General features: G+C 49.0%; 1 protein-coding gene across 1 annotated transcript in view; it reads left to right on the plus strand.

Annotated features, from left to right (window-relative positions):
* Positions 1–24319, plus strand: part of LOC135062022 (uncharacterized) — a 100053-nt gene extending 75734 nt beyond the window's left edge. The window contains exon 6 of the mRNA XM_063964105.1: positions 24200–24319. Within this exon, the coding sequence (XP_063820175.1) occupies positions 24200–24319 (120 nt within the window). The remainder of the gene's footprint in view (positions 1–24199) is intronic.
* Positions 24320–26482: the final 2163 nt, after the last annotated feature.

Below are 26482 nucleotides of genomic sequence, written 5' to 3' on the forward strand. Positions count from 1 at the left end.
TGGTTGCCATCTTGAATTTAAAAAATTACGCTGAGGTGCCATTTTTGAAATTGGTACTGCTCTGCTGCCAAACTCTGCAGAATGGCAGTGCCACTAATACTCTCACTGCCACCAATGCCCACACCTCCGCGCACCCATATAGTGATGGCAGCGGATCCAGTGACGGATCCTCTGGCCAATCACTGTGGCCTCACTGACAGGGGTGTGCTTTCATGGGTTGAAAGCACGTCCCTGTATGAAAGCAGCACCTCTAATGGTGCCGCTTTCCCATGCATTTCCAATGGACTTTTAATACCCATGGCTAGGCCCCGCCCACCCCCGCCCCCCGCTCCCACACCCTTCCCCATTCACACTGGGAGGCACCACGATCGGTGCCTCCCAAACACATTTAAACAGGGATAATGATTAGATTAATATAAAGGAGATACTTATGACACAGAATACAGTATGTGTCATAAGTATCTTCTTTATATTATTTTAATCATTAATGACAGGGGAGGCACTGCCTCCCCTGCCTTCCCTGACTGCACGTCCCTGGTTTGCCCAGACCACCCGCCCTCCAACTAACCTTGCCTAACCCAGTCTTCCCATCTGTCACCTCAAATCTGATATCTTGACCTATTTACCCGGCAGGAGAAAAACGCACCTATACGTCAATGGTTAGAGAGTGAAAAAAGAGAGCAAGAAATGAGTGGGGCATGGAGAGCCCACCGGGGGAATGCAGAGGTAAAGGCCCATGCTTAGGGGTGTGGCCTGCTGCCACAGAGGCTTGGCTAACATGAGTGGGAATGAGGGGGGAGGGGGACAGTCATAACCACCATAGCATTCATTTCTGACGCTAACAGGAATTACAACTGTACAAATGTAGCTATTCTCATTGTGGCTACATCTTAAGGCGATTGCGCCTTGTTAGTCGCGACCGCACCGCGTACATCTGGACATCTAAGACATGTGTGTGCCCCATTCACATGGATGGGGGCGGCAAATGCCACAACTCGACATAGCTAGGCACAGGTGCGCATAGCTGTGTCGAGGGTGCACGTTTCCCTCAGATGTAGCCATGATCAGCATGGCTACATCTGTATATAGTATTGGATAAAAACAAAGGTAATGATTAAAGCACAATTTAATTCTCTTACATCTCTACATATTAATAAAAATGGATCAGCGTGCAACACTGGCACACTGGGATTTAGGCAGGCAGAGAGAGAGAGAGAGTAAAGCACCCTTCATATATCTCCAATGGCCCATTTGCAGCCGCTTGTGGATGTTAAGTAATGGCACTGTCCCAGTAGGTGTGAGATTTTGTTTTTATCCAATACTATGCTATCCCCAAGGTCGTAAATCATATATTATAATAGTCATGCTAAACGTCTGCCGACGATTCAAAATAAGCTGCTCTTATCTTTGTCCAGTCACTAACCTTCTACCAGTGTGCTATGCCGTGCCAGGCCTCTGAAAGCATATGCAAGAGACAGCAACAGCATAGCCCTGACATAGGCAGTTTCCATTATGACATCACAGCATGACCTCACACTCCCCACCAGACCGGCTAAGACTGGTTATTTCTGGTTTGAGGCTTTTGTCTTTTACATGACTGACCTAAGGAAAATGTGACTTAAAATTATTACATGAGAAAAATTTTATTACTGCCATTTGTCGGCAGTTTTGCTCACTTAGGTGGTCATTCTGAGTTGTTCGCTCGTTGCCGATTTTTGTTATTTTGCGATTTTCCGCTTACTGCGCATGCGCAATGCCCGCAGTGCGACTGCGCCAAGTAAATTTGCTATGCAGTTAGGTATTTTACTCACGGCATTACGAGTTTTTTTCTTCGTTCTGGTGATCGTAATGTGATTGACAGGAAGTGGGTGTTTCTGGGTGGAAACTGGCCGTTTTGTGGGTGTGTTGGAAAAAACGCTACCGTTTCTGGGAAAAACGCGGGAGTGGCTGGAGAAACGGGGGAGTGTCTGGGCGAACGCTGGGTGTGTTTGTGACGTCAAACCAGGAATGAAACTGACTGAACTGATCGCAATGGCTGAGTAAGTCCGGAGCTACTCAGAAACTGCTAAGAAAGGTCTATTCGCAATATTGCGAATCCGTCTGTCGCAATTTTGAGAAGCTAAGATTCACACCCAGTAGGCGGCGACTTAGCGTGTGCAAAGCTGCTAAAAGCAGCTTGCGAGCGAACAACTCGGAATGAGGGCCTTAGTGGCATCTAATCTTGTGATGTATATTTTAGATTTTACAAATAGAGCCTGATTAAGGTTGGATCGCAATCGCAATAAGCGATCCAACGGTAAAAATTGCTAAGAGGATGCGGGATCCTGCGCAGGGCCCATCCTGCGCATGCGCCTGCATTTTCTACGGCGCCCCACAGAAAATGTGATTGCTTCTGCCTGTCTATGAGGCAGAGATGGTCACGGGGGGGGGAGGCAACGCTCCATTTCAAAGATGGAGATGGAGTATTGCGGGGACGAGACTTCAAAACAGGGGCGGCAACGGAGAAACAGGGGGCGTAGTCGGTGCAGCTGCATGACATCACATGCAGCCGATGCTATCACAAAAATGGCTGTGGGTCTCATGCGCCTAACATGTGGGGCATACTAGCCCTGTGCTGGGCGTCCCCCCGCATGTCAGAGAATATTCTAATACCACATTGAGTTTGCTAGCATTGTATGCCTAGGGATGTGCTGATATGAGACATTCCCTTTAACTCCTGTTTTATTGAGTTTAATAAATTATTCCTGTAGTTTAGCTGGTCATTCAAAACTTGGGATCAGTGCTACCATATGGTCCCTACTGGTCTGCACATGTGCACTGATGTTGCTTGCTAACTGGTAGCTGCATTAGAAGTTGTTGCATTCCACAGGAGGAGCTAGCTGCTTATATCCAGTTTTGCGTTCCACATGGCACAGTTCGGGAGCACCAGTGCCACATTTTACACATGGTACCCTGAGGTTACCGGCAGAGAGGTGCATCTCTGCCTGACCGATTACGTGACTTAAGTGTTGAACAGTGTATTGTTGCTATAGGATGTGATACCTCTACCAGGCAGGCCATGTGGTCCAAATTAAACTACTGTACATGTAGTTTGCTGTCTTTTTGTACATTATTCTGTTGGTATAAACATACTTGCCTACTCTCCCTCATTCTGCAGGAGACTCCCTGAAATAGAAGAAATCTCCCAAACTCCCTGAATAGTCCAGCAATCTCACTGATTGCACCTTAACCCCTGATGGGGGGTAAGGTAGAGAATAGAATAACAGTTGGTAAGAGTAATTCTAGAAAGGCACTTGTAAATAATGGTAAGTTACCATTAAAGCAAAAGGGCAAAGGAAATATTAACATAAAATGTCTGCTTGCGAAAGCAAGAAGCCTATCAGGTAAAATGGGGGAATTGGAATGGCATGTATCAAAAAATCAGTATGATATTATAGGTATTACGGAAACATGGTGGGACGACTCTCACGACTGGGTTACTAATTTGGAGGGATATTCACTTCTCAGGAGGGACAGGGCTACCAAAAGGGGAGGAGGGGTATGTCTCTATGTAAAACCATCTCTAAAACCAAACTTAATATATGTTATTTACGAGGGGACTGGTGATAATGTGGAATCACTATGGGTTGAGATCACTAGTGGGGGCACTGAAATAAAGAAACTAGTCATTGGCACGTGCTACAAGCAACCAGATATTAGCATACGTGACGAGGAACTGCTCTCACAGCAAATTGAAAAAGCTGCGGGAATGGGGGACATCCTAGTGTTAGGGTATTTTTAACTATCCAGGTATAAACTGGAGTAACGATTCATGTGTAAAAATTAGGAGCAGCAGGATTCTAAACACATTAAAGGATCAATACTTGTCTCAATTAGTCGAGGACCCAACCAGAGGTTATAATGTTCTGGACCAAGTTATTACCAATAATGTGGACATTATATCAAACATTACAGTTGGGGAGACCTTGGGAAACAGTGATCACTATATGATCACATTCAGCATCAGTTTCAAGAAACATAGCTATAAGGAATCAACAAAAACATTCAACTTTAGAAAAGCTAACTTCAATATGCTAAACGACATTGACTGGGAAGTTTTGTTTCATAGCAAAGACACATCGGAAATGTGGGATGCTTTAAAAGGGTTGCTTGATAGCAATATTCACAAATTCATACCCTTGGGCAGTAAATGCAAGAGTAATGTACTCAAATCAATGTGGCTTAATAAGGATGTCAAAGAAGCAATGGCTAAAAAGAGGTGTTCTTTTAAAGCATTTAAAACTAATGGAGGGGAGGAGTCATTCCAGTATTACAAAGAATGCAATAAAAGATGCAAAAAAGTAATAAGGGCAGCTACAATTGTAAACGAAAAACAAATTGCTATAGAGAATAAAGCCAATCCCAAAGAGTTTTATAATTACATAAACATTAAAGGGTTAAAAAAATAGAACATAGGCCCATTAAAAGATGAACTGTGAGCCTTGGAAACGATGTCAAAATAAAAGCGGATATACTGAACAGCTTTTTTTCACCAGGGAGGATCAGACGGTGTTAGTAGTGCATAACGACAGTGAAGGTAATGATTCTTGGCTAGATGCTTGTTTAAGTGAGGAAATAGTCCTGGAGAGACTAAGCAACATAAAGATTAATAAATCACCGGGACCAAATGGTTTTCATACGAGGGTTATTATGGAGCTTAAGGCACAGCTTGCAAGACCCTTATACTTGATTTTCTATAGTTCCATTAAATCGGGTATGGTACCGATGGATTGGCGTATAGCTGAGGTAGTGCCATTATTTAAAAAGGGTTCTAAAAAATCATCCTGGGTACTATAGACCAGTTAGTTTAACCTCTATAGTGGGTAAAATATTGGAAGGAATTTTGAGGGATAGCATAGAGGATTATCTGCGGAATACTAAGTTTATGAGCAGGAGTTAGCATGGGTTTGTGAGCGACAGTTCATGTCAAACTAACTTAATTAGCTTCTACGACGAAGTGAGCGATAATCTTAACCAGGGAAAAGCAGTGGATGTGGTCTATTTAGATTTTGCAAAAGCCTTCAATACAGTGCCTCACAAGAGACTGATCATCAAATTAAGGGAACTTGGCCTAGGATACACTATTTGTACATGGATAGGTAATTGGCTGGATAACAGGGTACAACGAGTAGTGGTCAATGAGATGTTCTCCAGCTGGGCACTAGTAGTCAGCGGTATACCACAAGGGTCCATATTTGGTCCGCTACTGTTCAATATATGTATTAATGACCTAGGAATAGGCCTGGGAAGCAGAGTATCAATCTTTGCAGATGATACTAAACTGTGTAAGGTAATTCATTCAGAAATAGATGTGGAGTCTCTACAGAATGACTTATTTAAACTTGAATTCTGGGTGTCTAAATGGGGAATGAGGTTCAATATTGAAAAATGCAAAGCTATGCATTTTGGGATTAAAAACAAACTTGCATCCTATTCACTTAATGGGGAAAATATAGTGGTATCAGTAGTGGAAAAAGATTTGGGGGTCCTCATAGATAATACACTCAATAGCAGTACACAGTGTTAAAATGCAGTGAAGAAGACAAGTAAAGTCCTTCCTTGCATAAAACGGGGTATTGAGACCAGGGACGAGGATGTAATCATGCCGCTGTACAAATCATTGGAACGTCCGCACCTGGAATATTGTGTTAAGTTTTTGGCACCATATTATAAAAAAGATATTGGAGAACTCGAAAGAGTTCAAAGGCGTGCTACTAAACTGATTAAAGGGTTAGAGACACTGGAGTACGAGAAAAGGCTAACTATGTTAAATATGTATACTCTAGAAAAGAGGCGTCTAAGAGGAGATATTATTAATATCTTCAAATATGTAAAGGGTCATTACAAGGAGTTAGCAGGGGATTTGTTTATTAATAGAACTCTGTATAGGACACATGGACACTCACTGAGGTTAGAGGAGAGAAAATTCCATACAAAACGTAGGAAGGGGTTCTTCAGGGCAATAAAGATTTGGAACTCCCTGCCGGAGAAGGTAATAATGGCGGACTCTGTAAATGCATTCAAAATCGATTGGACAGCTTTCTAGCTGAAAACAGTATAACCTGGGCAGAGTCAAGGTCTGCAGAAGCATGACCGGAACACCAACTGTCAGTGCAGTGCTATATGCTGGAAGTCCAACTGCACTAAGTGAGTGTAATAATTCCACTCATACTGTATAGTCATTTTGGACAGGTTGGTATTGGGTGATCGGTGGTTGGGAGACTGGCGGTCACCATACCGACGCCGGGATTCCGTCCGTCAGATGGCCAGCAGGGGGGATTTCGGCCAGCACAACAAAGACCCTTGCGGGCTCGTTGCGCTTGCCACAGGTTCTATCCCACTCTATGGGAATAGTCCCTGTTGCTCGGCATGCCAACTGGCGGGCTAGTCAGTGTTCATGATGCCAGCGCTGGTATTGTAACCGCATCCTTTTTGGACTTGAGGAGCCTGCACACTGCAAGCATCTGGTTGTTCATTTATTGTTCCTCTCCCTGATGTTAGATCGAGACCATACATACCTCAATCCTTTTCTAGGTCACTAAGCTATACAACAGTGAAAATGTGATATAAATTCATACAGTAGTTTTTGTGTGATGCCAGAACGTACAGACACAGTCTAAATTTCACTTTTTTTTTGTCTCCATGGTCCATAAACAGTCCCTAGAAGTATAATTCTCAATAAAAAAATGTCTATGTACAGACACAACCCTTACAGTTTTATTATATGAATATATTTTTATTGTAGGGTGTCCCTATTTATCTTTGGCTATGTAAGGCTTTGTGTGAACCCAATTTCCACTGTTGTTATGTTGTTTATTACTGTACCGGTGTTTCAATGATAACCTAATTTAAGGACAAAACGATGAAAACTAGTGTGCCCTGAGCAGTCTCCAGGTGTGCCGCCATAGAAGCACATCCAGGCCCGTCAGTGTTTTGCCGTTACTGAGGCCCTGGAATGATCAATACTGATGGGTTTAGTGGTTGCAGAGCCAGTTCTTATTTAGGACCCGGGCAGTGTTGGGCTCTTCTGGCTTTCTCAGATGTGGCTCAGGCGTTACCTATGGAGAAGCTGTAACATGACATCATAGGACATGCAACTGCACCATGCATCACCATTATATTTGAATGTGCCTTGGCAATACTTAAATCTTGTTCAGTGTGCCGCGAGATGTAAAGGGTTGAAAATCTCTTTGCTACAGTGTCGTCACCATGTTGTTATAAAAACAACAAAAGACGAGCATTGGTAAAGGGGCTGCTGGAGGGGCCTGGCAGAAGCCCCAGTTTGCTATCCCTCCCCAGTATGCCTGTGCTGTAGCCAGTGGCAGTGGCGCCGTCTTCATGGTGATTTCTTTGGGAAGATGGCACTGCACATAGAAAGCAAAGACTCTGGCACTGCTCCTGATTGGCTTCTGGTCCGTGAACACGGACCGGCACCTGATTTAAGATACCCGTGCCATCGCCGGAGATTGGACTGGGGAGCAAGAGAGGTGTGCGCTGTGCTCTCCTGCCCTCGATGCAAGCAAGGTGTTATGATTCCAGCACTCTGGTCAGAGGAGATCTTATGGCAAGGACCGGAGCACTGGAACGGAATGCTGGGGAAGGGAGCAGGACAGGAAAATAGCCCCTGGCGCCCTAACTCTGTTGTCTCACCCGTGTTGTCAGAAATCCCCTGCGAGACTATGGTTTCTTGAGCCCTTGGCAGCCCCGTTTGAAGGGCGGATTATGTCTGCCCAACTCCGATGCCCCCCGGTCTTAATGAGAGACAAAGGGAAACCCGAGACAGGGTGATAACAAGAGGCCCTCTAACTAAACAACCAGGCCAGGGGCTAAGCAAACTCAAAACTATAATATGTGCGGAGAAACCGCCAGGGAAAAGGACAACCAAAATATCCACTTGTCCAATTCTCCTACCCGGCACCGCCGAGTACCAGAGAGGACTTGTGGAAGCCAAACCCTCCGCAAATGCTCCAAACACAAAATATAAAAGGTAAAGCGGCTGAGCCGCAACACACGGCAGAGCCGCAACTCACGAACACCACTGGATATAAAACGGTGATCAGTCAGGACTCCAGGGAACCAAACGACCTCTTGGGATGAGATGACAACTCCCGAATACCGGACTTCTGAGGACTGGAATGACCGGATACAGCAGGGCTGGAAACAGACTCTCAGCAAACAAAGGCAGCATGCAGGAAGCTATTACCGGCGTCTGTGAGAAGCCCTGGGAGTGTATTTAACAAGGAGTCCTCCAATCAGCTGCTAAAGGCTGATTAGAATAAATGCCGTGCAGCTGCCTTGCTGCACGGCCAGAGAGCAGGTGAATATCTTAATTTCCTAAAGCCTAGCAACGGGGAACGCGGTCCGCCAGTGGCGTCCCCGTTGCTAGGGTCCGTGCGGCTCAGCGCGCCCGGCGTCTAGCGTTGCTAGGGAGCCGGCGGCTGTACGCGCACGGCGTCTCTAGTTGCTAGGCGCCGGGCCGCGCAGACAAGCGGACCCCGGCGCCTAACAGTACCCCCCCCCCTTGAGGAGGGGTCAAGGAACCCCTAACGCCAGGTTTCTGAGGAAATTCCCGAAAAAATGCCCTCTTGAGCCTCGGGGCATGAAGATCCTTATCCAGGACCCAAGACCTTTCCTCCGGACCATAGCCTTTCCAGTGAACCAGAAAATACAGCCGACCCCGGGACAATTTGGAATCGAGAACCTTCTCTACCAAGAACTCCTGTTGTCCCTGTACATCCACTGGAGATCTACCCTGAGAGATCTTCCGAGGAAATCTACTGGAAGAAACGTATTGTTTCAACAGGGAACAATGAAATGTATTTCCAATCCTGAGAGATCTTGGTAAACGTAACCGAAAGGCAACTGGGTTGACTCTTTTAATAATAAGAAATGGCCCAATAAATTTGGGTCCCAGTCTAGCCGAGGATTGTCGAAGCCTGACGTTGCGAGTCGACAACCACACCCTATCTCCCACCTTAAAAGTGCAAGGACGTCGGAGCCTGTCAGAAAATTTCTTCTCTCGAAAGGCCGCTTTTCTGAGAGCAAGGTGCACCTTTTTCCAAATGGCTCTGAGATGGGAGGTTAAGGTTAGCGAGGAGACTGAGGAATGATGAAAAAAAGAATTAGCTCTGGGGTGAAAACCAAAAACTGAAAAGAATGGAGACTCTTTAGTGGAGGAATGACAAGAATTATTGCAAGCAAATTCAGCCAACGGAAGAAACTCGGACCAATCATTCTGGAGTTTGGCTGAATACAAGCGCAAATATTGTTTCAATGATTGGTTAACTCGTTCGGTTTGCCCGTTGGATTGTGGGTGGTAACCGGATGTTAACGACAATTTCATCTTCAATGAGGCACAAAAACATTTCCAGAATTGTGCGATGAATTGTGGACCCCGATCAGAAACAATATCAGTAGGCAACCCATGAAGCCTGAATACATGGCGGAGAAACAAAACTGCCAACCCTTGGGCAGAAGGCAATCGGGAAAGAGCAATAAAATGAGCCATTTTCCTAAAACGGTCCACTACCACCCATATGACTCGGAATCCTGCTGAAAGGGGAAGGTCAACCACAAAATCCATGGAAATATGAGACCATGGCCTGAGAGGAACATTTAAGGGCATAAGTTGCCCGATAGGCAAGGAACGGGGAACCTTATGCTGTGCACAAACCTGACATGAATAAACAAATTCCTTGACGTCTTTAGAAAGACCAGGCCACCATACTGAGCGAGAGACTAACTCCAATGTCTTAGAGACTCCTGGATGCCCTGAAACTTTGTTATCATGGAATTCCGTTAAAACAGTAGCTCTCAAAAACTCAGGGACGTAAAGACGACCAGCAGGAGTAATTCTAGGAGCTTGGTGTTGAAGCTGTTTTAACTGGGTAAATAAATCTTGTGTGAGGCCCGCCCAGATGACCGAAGATGGAAGTATGGGGGTAACAGGATTGTTATTGTGAACCGGAAGAAAGCTACGTGACAGGGCATCAGCCTTAGTATTCTTGGAACCAGGCCTGAAAGTGATTATAAATTTGAAACGCGTAAAAAATAATGCCCAACGTGCCTGCCGGGCATTAAGCCGCTTAGCCGATTCAATGTATTGCAGGTTCTTATGGTCAGTCAATACCGAAATAGTATGTTTTGCTCCCTCCAGCCAATGCCTCCACTCCTCGAAAGCCCACTTTACCGCCAGTAACTCCCGATTACCAACGTCATAGTTGGATTCAGCGGAGGAGAATTTCCTGGACAAAAAGGCACAAGGATGTAACTCCAGAGACTCCGGATCCTTTTGAGAAAGGATAGCCCCCACTCCAACCTCCGAGGCATCAACCTCCACCACAAGGGGCAATTCCGGATTAGGATGTCTGAGGACTGGAGCCGAGACAAAGGCTTGTTTCAAGGCCCGGAAGGACAACTCAGCTTCACGCGACCAGTTGGTAGGATCCGCTCCTTTCTTTGTCAGAGCTACAATGGGAGCAACCAGGTCAGAAAAAGAATGAATGAACCTCCTATAATAATTCGCAAACCCTAAAAAGCGCTGAATTGCTTTTAAATTGGTGGGTTGCGCCCAACTAAGGATGGCCTGGAGTTTCTTTGGTTCCATGGAAAATCCCTGAGGGGAAATTATGTACCCTAAAAAAGATACTTCCGTGACATGAAACTCACACTTCTCCAGCTTGGCATATAAATGATTCTCACGTAACTTTTGAAGAACCAGACGCACCTGGGTAACATGTTGTTCCATTGATTCAGAAAAAATCAGGATGTCGTCTAAGTAAACGACCACAAATTTCCCTAGGAAGTCACGGAGCACATCGTTAATGAGGTCTTGAAAAACTGCCGGAGCATTGGACAGGCCGAACGGCATCACCAGGTATTCGTAGTGACCCGACTGAGTACTGAAGGCCGTTTTCCACTCATCTCCAGATTTAATTCGGGTGAGGTTGTACGCTCCTCTAAGGTCAATTTTAGAAAAAATCACAGCAGAACGTAACTGATCAAAGAGTACAGAAATCAACGGCAAAGGATAGGTGTTTTTAACTGAGATCTTATTCAGGGCTCTAAAATCAATGCAAGGTCTAAGCGAGCCATCCTTTTTCTCCACAAAGAAGAAGCCTGCACTTAAAGGAGATTTTGATGGTCTAATAAATCCTTTCTCAAGGCTCTCCTTTACATAATCATTCATAGCCGCAGTTTCTGGCCCGGATAATGCATATAATCTTCCCTTTGGCAATGTGGCACCAGGAATTAACTCAATAGCACAATCATAAGGCCGATGGGGAGGCAGAATGTCCGCATTGCCTTTGGAGAAAACATCAGCAAACTCCTGGTATTCCACCGGAATGAGTTCTGGAATGATAGCTGCTACTCTGACTGGAAACGTGATACATTCCTTATCACAAAAAGTACCCCATTGTGAAATCTCCCCCGACCGCCAATCAATGGTGGGATTATGAAAGGCCATCCAAGGGTGACCCAGAACAACTGGAACTGCTGGGCAATGTGTAAGATAGAACTCGGTTTTCTCGGAATGTAGAGCTCCTACTGTAAGCAGTACAGGGGGTGTACGGAGAGAAATAATCCCATTAGACAGCGGACTCCCATCTAAGCAATGCATGGTGACACACCTACCCAAAGGTAACTGAGGAATGCCTAAGGCCTTAGCCCAAGTTAAATCCATAAAGTTTCCTGCAGCTCCACTGTCAACAAAAGCCGACACCGAAGAACTGAGGCTGCCAAAGGAAACTTTAACTGGGACTAAAAGGGAGTTATTCGAGGAGATAAGCTGCAGACCTAGGTGAACCCCCTCACAATTCACCTGGTCAAAGCGTTTCCCGACTTGTTCGGACAATTACGAGCAAAATGTCCCTTACCCCCACAGTACAGACAAAGACCAGAATTTTGCCTTCTGGCTCTTTCTTCAGGAGACAGCCGGGAGAGACCCATCTGCATGGGCTCCTCTACGTCTTCAGGAATGGAATATACACACGGACTTGACCTTACAGGTGCTCCTTTTTCAGCCCTCCGCTCTCTGAGACGACGATCAATCTTAATAGAAAGCTCCATGAGTTTATCGAGAGTCTCAGGAGCGGGGTACTGAAGGAGACTGTCTTTTATAGACTCTGATAAGCCGAGGCGAAACTGACTGCGCAGGGCTGGGTCATTCCAGCCACAGTCGTTCGACCAACGGTGAAACTCCGTACAATAAACCTCCGCAGGATTTCTACCCTGTCTGAGAGCGCGCAACTGACTTTCAGCGGACGCCTCTCTATCAGGGTCATCATTCAAGAGCCCTAAAGACTCAAAAAAAGCGTCAACTGACAACAATGCCGGATCCTCTGCTCTTAAACCAAATGCCCAGGTCTGAGGATCCCCCTGGAGCAAAGAAATAATAATCCCGACCCGCTGAGATTCAGTACCCGAGGAAGTCGGTCTTAAACGAAAATAAAGTTTACAGGATTCTTTAAAATTAAAAAACTCTTTTCTATCACCAGAAAAACGGTCAGGCAAATGCATCTTTGGTTCAGGGACTACCCTTGGGGAAGCTCGCAAAAGATCTTCCTGCGACTTCACCCGAAGAGAAAGATCCTGAACCATCTGAGTAAGTTCTTGAATCTGGCTGACTAAGAGCTGACCAGGATTTGGCCCTAAACCTGTTGGATTCACAAGGCCGATAAACTCTCACAAAACTGAATGAGAAAAAATTAAACCCCGTTTAATTTTAAGTTTTGGTATGGCCGGTAATAATGTTATGATTCCAGCACTCTGGTCAGAGGAGATCTTATGGCAAGGACCGGAGCACTGGAACGGAATGCTGGGGAAGGGAGCAGGACAGGAAAATAGCCCCTGGCGCCCTAACTCTGTTGTCTCACCCGTGTTGTCAGAAATCCCCTACGAGACTATGGTTTCTTGAGCCCTTGGCAGCCGCGTTTGAAGGGCGGATTATGTCTGCCCAACTCCGATGCCCCCCGGTCTTAATGAGAGACAAAGGGAAACCCGAGACAGGGTGATAACAAGAGGCCCTCTAACTAAACAACCAGGCCAGGGGCTAAGCAAACTCAAAACAATAATATGTGCGGAGAAACCGCCAGGGAAAAGGACAACCAAAATATCCACTTGTCCAATTCTCCTACCCGGCACCGCCGAGTACCAGAGAGGACTTGTGGAAGCGGAACCCTCCGCAAATGCTCCAAACACAAAATATAAAAGGTAAAGCTGCTGAGCCGCAACACACGGCAGAGCCGCAACTCACGAACACCACTGGATATAAAACGGTGATCAGTCAGGACTCCAGGGAACCAAACGACCTCTTGGGATGAGATGACAACTCCCGAATACCGGACTTCTGAGGACTGGAATGACCGGATACAGCAGGGCTGGAAACAGACTCTCAGCAAACAAAGGCAGCATGCAGGAAGCTATTACCGGCGTCTGTGAGAAGCCCTGGGAGTGTATTTAAAAAGGAGTCCTCCAATCAGCTGCTAAAGGCTGATTAGAATAAAATGCCGTGCAGCTGCCTTGCTGCACGGCCAGAGAGCAGGTGAATATCTTAATTTCCTAAAGCCTAGCAACGGGGAACGCGGTCCGCCAGTGGCGTCCCCGTTGCTAGGGTCCGTGCGGCTCAGCGCGCCCGGCGTCTAGCGTTGCTAGGGAGCCGGCGGCTGTACGCGCACGGCGTCTCTAGTTGCTAGGCGCCGGGCCGCGCAGACAAGCGGACCCCGGCGCCTAACACAAGGTGGTTGGGCCGCAAAAGGACCCCTGCCGGCGGGCCACAAAAGGATGCGGTAGGAGCTGCGAGTTGGACACCCCTGCCCTAGAGTTTCAGAATTTCTGTCATGGCACCCCAAGACCATAGTTTCTTAGTGAGAAATTTAGAAAAAAATATAAAATGAAGTAAATAGTGTTTATAATATGTTAACCTTAGGTTCAGTTATGTGGTGAAGGACTGGTTTTGCCGATTAAATTCAGTATAAGCAATTTGAATTGTTCATGGACCACCAAACTACAGCACCACTGCAAGGCCTCCCCTATCCCCCCCTTCCCACCTTTCCCAAGGAACCCCAGGGTCTCACGGACCCCTGTATGGAAACTACTGCCATAAAATAAACTTATTTTTATAACTACATGTAATACACCTTAGATCTCAGTTCCTTTAAGGTTTTATATCCTTGTATACAGTAAACTACACATATTTGAAAATCCTACACCAGGCACAAGTAATAATTCAGATGCGTTGTTGACCGGCGGCCGGGATCCTGGTGGTCAGCATACCGATGACGGTATCCTGACTGCCAGAATGCCGGGAGAGGGGCAAGCAAAATGAAGCCCCTTGCTGTGGGCTTCACGCTGCGAGCTTGGTGGCTTGCTGCGCTTGCCACAGGTTCTATTCCCTCTCTATGGGTGTCATGGACACCAACTAGTGGGAATAGTCCTTGGCCCCACTGACTGCATTCGGTGGCCGGGATCCCGGTGGTGGTAAGCTGACCGCCGGGATGGTGACTACATCCCATTTAGATGACTATGTGGGAGTTTTAGCATTATTATCCTATTTGTATATAAAAAGTGTTGAAAGGGGAGAGCACTACTGCACAGATTCCATACTGTTCCTTCAGGAAGGCTTCACTCCCTGTACCAAGATGGCTGCTGACTTCCAGTGATCCTGCCGAATAACACCCCTCTCATCTCAGCCTCCGCTCAGTGAGAACCAGTGTGTAACAGTGATTAAGTGGGGTTCATAGAAATATTTTATGCAATTCACAGTATGAGCTTACTATCTTCAGAGTGTTGGAGAATTATTATACATTTTTATTTTTTGGTCAGAGAATTTTTTTTAATTATTTTATAATGTAACTGGACCCTGTATTGCTATTTTCCCCTCAGCTCACTTTAAAATAGATATAAAGGAGAAAGATATCTAAAAGCAATTATAGAGTAAGACCATTTTCCTTACTGCGTAAGTGTGAAGGGGATTGCCCCCTTCTCCCCGGCGGCGCGACGGGCGGCGGCGCGGCGGGCAGGTCCCAGTCTGGAGGGGCTTGCATCCGAAAGGATTCAAGCCCCTCCAATCACAGCGGCGCATTTCAAACGGCGCGCCAAGCGCGAGCCAATCAGGGCTCGCGCCTTGGCCACCAATCGGAGCTCGCCGCGGCGAGCCAATCGGAGCTCGCCGCGTCATAGCTCCGCCCGCTCCCAGCGCCATATAAGAGGCGCTGCGGAGCGGGAGCAGTCAGTCGAGCGGCGGACGGCGACGGGAGAAGAGCTCCAGTGGAAGACAGCGGGTTCGGCGGCGGCGGCAGAGCAGCGGAAGAAGACGTCGGCGGAGCAGAAGAAGACATCGGCGGTGCGGGAGAAGACGTCGGCGGAGCCAAGCAGGAAGGCAGAAGACGGCGACCAGCGACGGAAGTCCGGCGGAGAGTGCTGCAGCGTGTGGAGAGCAAAAGAGCTAACGAAGCTCCCCACTGCAGCCTCTCCCTCCGCGACAGGTAGGCGGCCTTGGGCCACCTCCACTTATTTATAAACCCTCCCTAGAGCACCAGGGACAGGCACTAGGCCTGCAGGGAGAGTCAGGCCCTGTCGGCCTGTGCGCCCAGTAGGCAGGCTCCGGCCTGTGCCCACACCAGGCCTCCGGCCTGTGCCCACACCAGGCCTCCGGCCTGTGCCCACACCAGGCCTGCGCCCACACCAGGCCTCCGGCCTGCGCCCACACCAGGCCTCCGGCCTGCGCTCACACCAGGCCTCCGGCCTGCGCCCACAGCAGGCCTCCGGCCTGTGCCCTTCACCCAGGCCCGCGCCCTTCACCCAGGCCTCCAGCCTGCGCCCCTCACCCAGGCCTCTGGCCTGCGCCCCTCACCCAGGCCTCCGGCCTGCGCCCCTCACCCAGGCCTCCGGCCTGCGCCCCTCATTCAGGCTCCTGCCTGCGCCCCCTCCGGCTGGAAGTGGGCTGTGCAGCAGCTCTTCAGGGATCAGTGGCTGTTGTTTGAAGCCGACCGGCCCCACGCGGTGTATGGCCCAGGGGATTGGAAGTGTGGAGTAACGTTCCCGTCCCACACGTCGCCATCCCCCGGCCGTCGGGAGTGGGCCACCGTCTGCTCTAGACCCCCGTCCTTCATTGCGAGCCAAAGGCACCGGCCGGTGTCCAACATCTGGAAGGCAGGACTGGTAAATCGGGGTATACTGTTGGGCCGGGGAATTGTTCCACTGACTTGCCGGGTAGTGAACGTGATTAATTAGTCCGGTCTCTGTTTGATTGGGGTAGAACCAGTGGCCTCCAGTTTAAGTTAGTTTGTTTAGGCAGGCGTAGTTGGCTGTATCGTTGTTAGCCGTAGAGTAGCCTGCAGGTAGGGAGGCTGTTCTTCTTGCCCCAACAGGAGCGGAGAGGTGCGACAATCAAGGTGACCCGCAAGTTGGAAGTGAGTATCACCCTGTGCCTGTCTGTCTGTCATTCCCCCCCCCCCCCTGTATACCGGTCGGGAGGGTTTGCTCGCGGACGCGAGGACCCCCCTCTCACCACACAACGTGCGAGAGTGCGAGTGTGTGAGAATTGGGTAGCTGAGGCCTATTGGCCAGTGATGACCTTCCGCCCAGCCGGTGAAGGTCGCGGCTACCCCTGACGTGTCCCGTACTCTAGGCGGAGGTCGGGCGTACGTCTCAACCGGCATATCCCTCTCTTTCCAGACCCCCGTCGTCCGCGGTGAGGTGGTGTTCGCGCTGGTGCCTGGTCCGGAGAGCGGAGTCCCTACGCATCTGGATATCGTCTGTGACGGCGTTGCACAGGTGGGTGAAGTGACGACACCTGCACAGCGGCAGGCAGTACATCCTTGTTAGGCCGCTCACATAAGCTGCAAACTAGGTGTCCTGTTAGTTGCTTTTCATTTTACCTTTGTATGCCTTACTGCCATGTTTTACTTATAGCACAGTGTAATCTATGTAGTGGACCCAAAATGGCTGCCTCACATGGTACTCTCTTGTGTAGAATAAACAATGCATGGTTTTAAACTCTCCTAATATATTTGTCTCCCTAAGTATGTGTCATTTCTTCACCTTTTGAGAGAATTTATTTATTAAGACAACTTCAAGCAAAATATATTTAAAAAATAAATGTCTATTTTTATTTTAAGCAAAATATAGCCTATTTTTGTTCTACTACTACTACTTCTTCTTCTTCTTCTTCTTCTTCTTCTTCTTCTTCTTCTTCTTCTTCTTCTTCTTCTTCTTCTTCTTCTTCTTCTTCTTCTTCTTCTTCTTCTTCTTCTTCTTCTCTTGTCTTCCTCTTCTTCTTTAAAAACACCACACCGTCTTTAAGAAAAAAGTTTATTAGTCAGGGTCTTCACCTGGGGGCGGCAGCCTTTAAGTTCTTTAGCATGGCTGCCGCCTTCCCAGGGCTTCCAGCTTCTTCACCTGGTGGGCGGCGGCTGTTAAGCTCTTTTGCATAGCACTTGGAGAACCACAATTGCCAGCATGTCTGGACATAAAGGGCCCCCTGGCACCTGTAAAGAAAATATTAAAATAAAAACACCACACCGTCTTTAATTTTTTTTTTATTAGTCAGGGTCTTCACCTGGGGGGCCGCCGCCTCCCCAGGGCTTCCGGCGTCTTTCTCCGGCGTCTTCACCTGGGAGGCAGCGGCCTTTAAGCTCTTTTGCATGGCTGCCGCCTTCCCGGGGCTTCCAGCGTCTTCACCTGGTAGATGGTGTCTGTTAAGCTTTTTTGCATAGCACTTGGAGAACCACAAGTGCCAGCATGTCCGGACATAAAGGGCCCACTGGCACCTGTAGTCCACCTGTAAAAAAAAAATTAAAATAAAAACACCACTCCGTCTTTAAAAAAAAGTTTATTAGTCAGGGTCTTCACCTGGGGGCGGCGGCCTTTAAGCTTTTTTGCATGGCTTCCGCCTCTCCAGGGCTTCCGACGCCTTCACCTGGGGAGCCGCCGCCTCCCCAGGGCTTCCAGCGTCTTCACCGGGGAGGCAGCGGCCTTTAAGCTCTTTTGCATGGCTGCCGCCTTCCCAGGGCTTCCAGCGTCTTCACCTGGTGGGCGGCAGCCGTTAAGCTCTTTTGCATAGCACTTGGAGAACCACAAGTGCCAGCGTGTCCGGACATAAAGGGCCCGCTGGCACCTGTAGTCCACCTGTAAAGAAAATATTAAAATAAAAACACCACACCATCTTTAAAAAAAAGTTTATTATTCAGGGTCTTCACCTGGAGGCGGCGGCCTTTAAGCCATCCAAGACTTCCAGCGTCTTCTTTCTTCAGGAGCTCTTCCGCCGTCGGACTGACGCCGATGCCTCGTGCTGACTTATATAAGTCAGCCGGAGGGGCCGGGGTGATGACGCAGCGAGCCGTGATTGGCTCGTGGTTGCCATCTTGAATTTAAAAAATTACGCTGAGGTGCCATTTTTGAAATTGGTACTGCTCCGCTGCCAAACTCTGCAGAATGGCAGTGCCACTAATACTCTCACTGCCACCAATGCCCACACCTCCGCGCACCCATATAGTGATGGCAGCGGATCCAGTGACGGATCCTCTGGCCAATCACTGTGGCCTCACTGACAGGGGTGTGCTTTCATGGGTTGAAAGCACGTCCCTGTATGAAAGCAGCACCTCTAATGGTGCCGCTTTCCCATGCATTTCCAATGGACTTTTAATACCCATGGCTAGGCCCCGCCCACCCCCGCCCCCCGCTCCCACACCCTTCCCCATTCACACTGGGAGGTACCACGATCGGTGCCTCCCAAACACATTTAAACAGGGATAATGATTAGATTAATATAAAGGAGATACTTATGACACAGAATACAGTATGTGTCATAAGTATCTTCTTTATATTATTTTAATCATTATCCCCTGCCTTCCCTGACTGCACGTCCCTGGTTTGCCCAGACCACCCGCCCTCCAACTAACCTTGCCTAACCCAGTCTTCCCATCTGTCACCTCAAATCTGATATCTTGACCTATTTACCCGGCAGGAGAAAAACGCACCTATACGTCAATGGTGAGAGAGTGAAAAATGAGAGCAAGAAATGAGTGGGGCATGGAGAGCCCACCGGGGGAATGCAGAGGTAAAGGCCCATGCTTAGGGCTGTGGCCTGCTGCCACAGAGGCTTGGCTAACATGGTATAGGGCCCATGATAAATATATATAGTAAATACTGCTAGTACATGCATGATAATGTACCAGATTAATAACTGCAATGCACTGTAGATAATATGTATAATGTACAATTCAAGTGCACAGACGGGACCTGATCCATAGACGAGGAGGTGGGCCCCCAGACAGTAGGGCCCACCGGTGGTTTCCCCTGTACCCCTATGGGTTATGACTGTCCCCCTCCCCCCACACTCCCTGAGTGGGAATGAGGGGGGAGGGGGACAGTCATAACCACCATAGCATTCATTTCTGACGCTAACAGGAATTACAACTGTACAAATGTAGCTATTCTCATTGTGGCTACATCTTAAGGCGATTGCGCCTTGTTAGTCGCGACCGCACCGCGTACATCTGGACATCTAAGACATGTGCGTGCCCCATTCACATGGATGGGGGCGGCAAATGCCGCAACTCGACATAGCTAGGCACAGGTGCGCATAGCTGCGTCGAGGGTGCACGTTTCCCTCAGATGTAGCCATGATCAGCATGGCTACATCTGTATATAGTATTGGATAAAAACAAAGGTAATGATTAAAGCACAATTTAATTCTCTTACATCTCTACATATTAATAAAAATGGATCAGCGTGCAACACTGGCACACTGGGATTTAGGCAGGCAGAGAGAGAGAGAGAGAGTAAAGCACCCTTCATATATCTCCAATGGCCCATTTGCAGCCGCTTGTGGATGTTAAGTAATGGCACTGTCCCAGTAGGTGTGAGATTTTGTTTTTATCCAATACTATGCTATCCCCAAGGTCGTAAGTCATATATTATAATAGTCATGCTAAACGTCTGCCGACGATTCAAAATAAGCTGCTCTTATCTTTGTCCAGTCACTAACCTTCTACCAGTGTGCTATGCCGTGCCAGGCCTCTGAAAGCATATGTGAGAGACAGCAACAGCATAGCCCTGGCATAGGCAGTTTCCATTATGACATCACAGCATGACCTCATACACCCCACCAGACCGGCTAAGACTGGTTATTTCTGGTTTGAGGCTTTTGTCTTTTACATGACTGACCTAAGGAAAATGTGACTTAAAATTATTACATGAGAAAAATTTTATTACTGCCATTTGTCGGCAGTTTTGCTCACTTAGGTGGTCATTCTGAGTTGTTCGCTCGTTGCCGATTTTTGTTATTTTGCGATTTTCCGCTTACTGCGCATGCGCAATGCCCGCAGTGCGACTGCGCCAAGTAAATTTTCTATGCAGTTAGGTATTTTACTCACGGCATTACGAGTTTTTTTCTTCGTTCTGGTGATCGTAATGTGATTGACAGGAAGTGGGTGTTTCTGGGTGGAAACTGGCCGTTTTGTGGGTGTGTTGGAAAAAACGCTACCGTTTCTGGGAAAAACGCGGGAGTGGCTGGAGAAACGGGGGAGTGTCTGGGCGAACGCTGGGTGTGTTTGTGACGTCAAACCAGGAATGAAACTGACTGAACTGATCGCAATGGCTGAGTAAGTCCGGAGCTACTCAGAAACTGCTAAGAAAGGTCTATTCGCAATATTGCGAATCCGTCTGTCGCAATTTTGAGAAGCTAAGATTCACACCCAGTAGGCGGCGACTTAGCGTGTGCAAAGCTGCTAAAAGCAGCTTGCGAGCGAACAACTCGGAATGAGGGCCTTAGTGGCATCTAATCTTGTGATGTATATTTTAGATTTTACAAATAGAGCCTGATTAAGGTTGGATCGCAATCGCAATAAGCGATCCAACGGTAAAAATTGCTAAGAGGATGCGGGATCCTGCGCAGGGCCCATCCTGCGCATGCGCCTGCATTTTCTACGGCGCCCCACAGAAAATGTGATTGCTTCTGCCTGTCTATGAGGCAGAGATGGTCACGGGGGGGGGGAGGCAACGCTCCATTTCAATGATGGAGATGGAGTATTGCGGGGACGAGACTTCAAAACAGGGGCGGCAACGGAGAAACAGGGGGCGTAGTCGGTGCAGCTGCATGACATCACATGCAGCCGATGCTATCACAAAAATGGCTGTGGGTCTCATGCGCCTAACATGTGGGGCATACTAGCCCTGTGCTGGGCGTCCTCCCGCATGTCAGAGAATATTCTAATACCACATTGAGTTTGCTAGCATTGTATGCCTAGGGATGTGCTGATATGAGACATTCCCTTTAACTCCTGTTTTATTGAGTTTAATAAATTATTCCTGTAGTTTAGCTGGTCATTCAAAACTTGGGATCAGTGCTACCATATGGTCCCTACTGGTCTGCACATGTGCACTGATGTTGCTTGCTAACTGGTAGCTGCATTAGAAGTTGTTGCATTCCACAGGAGGAGCTAGCTGCTTATATCCAGTTTTGCGTTCCACATGGCACAGTTCGGGAGCACCAGTGCCACATTTTACACATGGTACCCTGAGGTTACCGGCAGAGAGGTGCATCTCTGCCTGACCGATTACGTGACTTAAGTGTTGAACAGTGTATTGTTGCTATAGGATGTGATACCACTATCAGGCAGGCCATGTGGTCCAAATTAAACTACTGTACATGTAGTTTGCTGTCTTTTTGTACATTATTCTGTTGGTATAAACATACTTGCCTACTCTCCCTCATAAACTTCACACGTCAGATGCATCCGCACGCCACTCAAGCACACTTATCCTAATAAATAAAGACACAACACCGTAATTGGCGTGAAAGGGGTCAGCTTTTTATTTTGACTGAGAGGAAGGCCTATTAATACTAAAACTAAAAATGCAGACTTCCCTCTCTAACTAAGGTGGCGGGGAGAAGAACGGTTAAGCATGATAAACAACTTAATAAGGGTGATTCAAAATTATATGACAAAATAGAGCAATAAGCATGTGTGTGAGGGGGGCCTTCTGCCCCAGATGTTCCGGGATCGGCCTGCTGCCTCCATCCCGAGCAATAAAAACATATGTGTGAGGGGGCCTTCTGCCCCAGATGTTCCGGGATCGGCCTCCTGCCTCCATCCCAGACATCGGAATTCCAAAATCCAAGGCTAGGGGTCGACCTTCTGCCACTACCCCTGCCCACCAACAGTTGTAGGGACGGAGGTACGCTCCGCCCCTATGGGGTAAAAAGTTGGGCCTCCGGCCCCGATATCCACACATGTTTATGGTCCATCATATGGGCCACCAGGTACGGTGGTGCCCATAACTTAATACTAAGACTATAATAATACCCAAAAGTTCACCCAAAGTTACTAACAATAAAGTCCTTAAGTTAAACTAAAATAACCGTTCAGAAACCGGCCAACTGCCAGGTTACCAACCTGCCACCGCCACCTGAACCGAAAAAACCCACTCACTAATCAAAGCAGAACACGAAGAAAACTAAACTCAACCCAAACTGAATAAAACAGAACACAAAGCTACGGCCGACAAGCCATATAAAGCGTGGGTCTAGCCGCCTTCCTGCAAAAGAAGGGTGTGACTGAGGGTAATAAATGAAAATGGTATAGAGAAAATGGATAACCTAACCTAAACTCAACCCAAAGTAAATGAAACAGAACACAAAGCTACGGCCGACAAGCCATACAAAGCGTGGGTCTAGCCGCCTTCCTGCAAAAGAAGGGTGTGACTGAGGGTAGTAAATGAAATATGTTATGGAGAAAATGGGTAACCTAACCTGCGGCCCTAACAGAGGGGGGGGGGGAGGGGGGGGGCCGCCCAATTTGACTTGAGGCAAAAACGCAAAACTTCGTCAGCCGACAAAAGCCGTAATTAAAACCAACGATAAAACAAAAATTCCTCAAGGCCCCCGCAATCGCAAAGTGCAACTGCGACGAGCGGCTAGTCCTCAAAGGGGCGCACTGGGAGGAAAAGGCCTGATATAGCGTCTGACTGCACCAGACCTCCACCTACCCAGTGCCCGGACGTCGACTTCGGACCAACCCGCCGCAGCGGCTGCTAACGCCGCGCCGATGCGGAAAGAGTGAGTCCCATAGTCGGCCGGAGATAGACCCAGGTATCAAAGACAACGTCCCAAAACTGACTGGAATTGATATCTGGTAAAGGGGAGCCGTCACAATGGACGAGCCACCCGGTGGGCGTTGGAGGCCGTACGGACGAATGAGCCTGGGCTGCGGCGACCGGACAAAATGCCCCGCGCACGAGCCTGACCCATTCGAACCCACAGCCCCCCCGCTGGCTACGTCAGTCTTGGAGCGCTGAATCCGACACACGAACCGTCGGGGTATGCGACGATGTGGGCCGCCAGCATGGGCGAGGCAAAAGTCCGAGAGACGGACACCAGCTCATCCATCCTGAACGCACCGTGGAAGGCCATAGTAAAGGCCGCCACGAAGAGGCAAACCATGTATACCCGTATGGTACCCCCGTATCCTCGTATCGTGAGCGCTGAATCTTACACCCCAAACCTTCGGGGCGTACTTCGACGACTTTTATGAACTGAAAGGAAGGTCAATTAAATCTAAACTGGGATGAAAAAAGCCCCTCTCTAACGAAGGGACGATTGACCTATTAATCACACATAGCAGAAATCTGAGAGCGCATGAAAATAAAATATCTCAAAAGTGTAATTGAAATAATAACCTAAATGTTGGAGGGCCTTCTGCCCCCGATATTCCGGGATCGGCCTTCTGCCACCATCCCTGAGGGCCTGCTACCCAGATGTTATGGGATCGGCCTTCTGCCACCATCCCTGAGGGCCTGCTGCCCGGATGTTCAGGGATCGGCCTTTTGCCACCATCCCAGACATCCCAAATCCAATGCAACTATGGGCCATCTGCCTTGGGAGGGGTCCTACCGCTATGGCCCCTCTCGAGAAAGTAACGACTCCACCACTCCCAAGCGGGCAGATAATCCGCGCAAGTTACAGGAGCCAAGGACCTGTGGGCTAAATCCTCCAATCCACACACAAAAGCAGGACAGAAGTCCCCTTGGATTAGAGCTGCAGGAGCCAACTGCCTAAACCTAGTTGCTAGCAGCCGCGAGAAAGAGTATCATCAATTTCGTTACGCTCGGCCGGGACATGCGTGGCTCACAACGTAATGTCGTTCACCCCGCATAGCAAGACTATCTGTGCGAAGACCCGCAGTCCGGCAAGGGTGTGGACTCCTGCCTAAAGATGGCAAAACCCACGGCCAAATTGTCGCACCAGCAGACCACCCGCTTATTACGCAGGGCATAGCGCCAGAGCTCCACTGCGCCCCATATGGGAAAAATATCCGGCAACAGCCAGAAACGCCAGCACCAGAGGTGGACGCGAAAAGCTTCCAGGGAGGTGGTGAAACAAACTATAAATTAGTCCCAAATCGTAAATCCTTTGAGTGCTAAACCAAGAAAATGATGCGGGCGTCTAATCCCAACTGTCGCCCGTTCCAAGTTCCTACAGAAAATCCTTACCCCTGGGGGTAATGTTGTAAGCAAAAGGAAACAGGCCCAAGAAGGTGTGAGCCTGGTGTAGAGTAAGCTTGCCCAGGGCGAGCCCATAGATGATATCAACGTGAAGACGCAGCACCTTGTCCCCAAGGAGCCTACAGAGACCACCGACCATATCATCTGAATCCCGAGGGAAACAAGGAGGCTCAGGGGACCCTAGCAATGTCCTCTGCAGCAAGACAACGCAGCGAACAGAGCCAGGTGGGCCGAACTGCACCTTTCGAAGTATGCGCCAGAGAGAAAAAACCCCACAGGGAGGCCGCGATAAATGTAGTAGCAATTATCCAGTTGAAAAACACCTAAATCGAAAGGCGAAAGGGTGCAGCGGGAGGAGCGAAACGCTGACTGGATGTCCAAATACACGTCACCGGCCCCGGACCAAACGACCGAATGGCGTCTATGGCCGAATCAAACTTTCAGATAGGTAAACGACCCTACCTGCTAAAAGGGATAGCCTAATTAATCAATGATCCGAGAGGATAGGAAAGACGGTTGAGTCAAGATTCGCCCACGGACTTCCTGGGCACTATGCCTCGGGGGATAATGAGCAATCCGGTAAGGGGGGGGGCTTCCCAGGAAAGGCCATCATCCAACCCGGCGACACTGCAGCCGCAACCATCTGCCGGCGCACGGCCGGAACTCCTGAGCCGAACGCAAGTTCGTACTGTAAGAATAGGGCGTCCACCGGCCGAGGGTACCGTCGCAGCCAGGGTATGAGCGCCCGTAGTCTAATTGGGGTGGGGGCTGTGTCCAGCGCCAGGTGCCGCGGGTCGGAACTACCCCCGTGCCCTGGAGTGGGGCAGTCCTTGATCCCGTGGCCTCCGCCACCGCTGATGCGGGAGTGCCAAAAAACGCAGCCGCCGCCCCAAGCCGCATTGGGCAGTATTGAAAGCAAAGCATTAACTATGCCCCGCGCTCGATGGACTACCTCGAAAGCCGGCAGAACGAGAGCAGGTCGTGGAGCCCAACGTCCCGATGTACCATCGTCATAAGCGCCGGCTGAACCCTGTAGCAGCTCCGAGCACAATTGCACATACTTGTTACTGACGTTATAGATCTGCCGCCCGTGCTGTTTGAGCCGGAAGTCCTCATAGTACGTCGCCAAGCCGACCCTTCGTACTTATGGTCCAGCACGTGTATAAGGAACTGATGGCGCACGATGTTCAAGTGTTCGTCCGGGCACGTCTGTAAGTAACACGCCGCAAAGGTAACATGTACCTAACTAAAGTCGGGTAGGAACGCAAAGCGTCCTCGCTGCCCCGGCCGTTTTGCTTAGCCGAAAGCAAGGCTATACGAGCATCGCTAGTAAGAGCAAAATATTGACATATTAGCCCTTACAGATCCGCTCCTGGACCCAGGGCCGGAAACCCCGGTGCACTGCCGTGTTGGCACAGTGAACGGTGTCCGATGCAACTGACACATGCGTGGCATAAGAGGTGGCATACCGGTGCTCGCGCCGTTTGCAACGCTTGACCCAGTGCAAAGCCGTAGGAGGAGGACCCACACTCTAAGGACGTGGAGGCAAGGGAAGAGTCTGTGCCCCAATGCCTATGCCTGTGTATACTGCGCTCGCTGGAAACCCTACGTGTACTGCGCCCCAGCTAGAGGACCGGGACTGAGTACTCGATCTCCATCCGCTTCGGGGGAGTAACGGCGCTCCCCCGGGACCGGTCAGGGTCCGATGAAGACTAACTAGCGCGAGAGGGTCCTCCATCGGTCCCTGCACCCGCCGGGCGGCTGGTGGATGCACCTACTGACTCCAGATTCTTTTCGGCGTGCACGGCTGGTGAGACAAAAGTTCCCCCACCGGTCCCGCAGACGCTGTGAGCGGGGCCGGCGGGGCCACCATGGCCCCCAAGGACAGGCGTGGCGTAAGAGATTGCACAATGTCATGCTACAAAGAAACAGTGGG

The sequence above is a fragment of the Pseudophryne corroboree genome, chromosome 1, assembly GCF_028390025.1.
Source record: "Pseudophryne corroboree isolate aPseCor3 chromosome 1, aPseCor3.hap2, whole genome shotgun sequence".
Classification (NCBI taxonomy): domain Eukaryota; kingdom Metazoa; phylum Chordata; class Amphibia; order Anura; family Myobatrachidae; genus Pseudophryne; species Pseudophryne corroboree.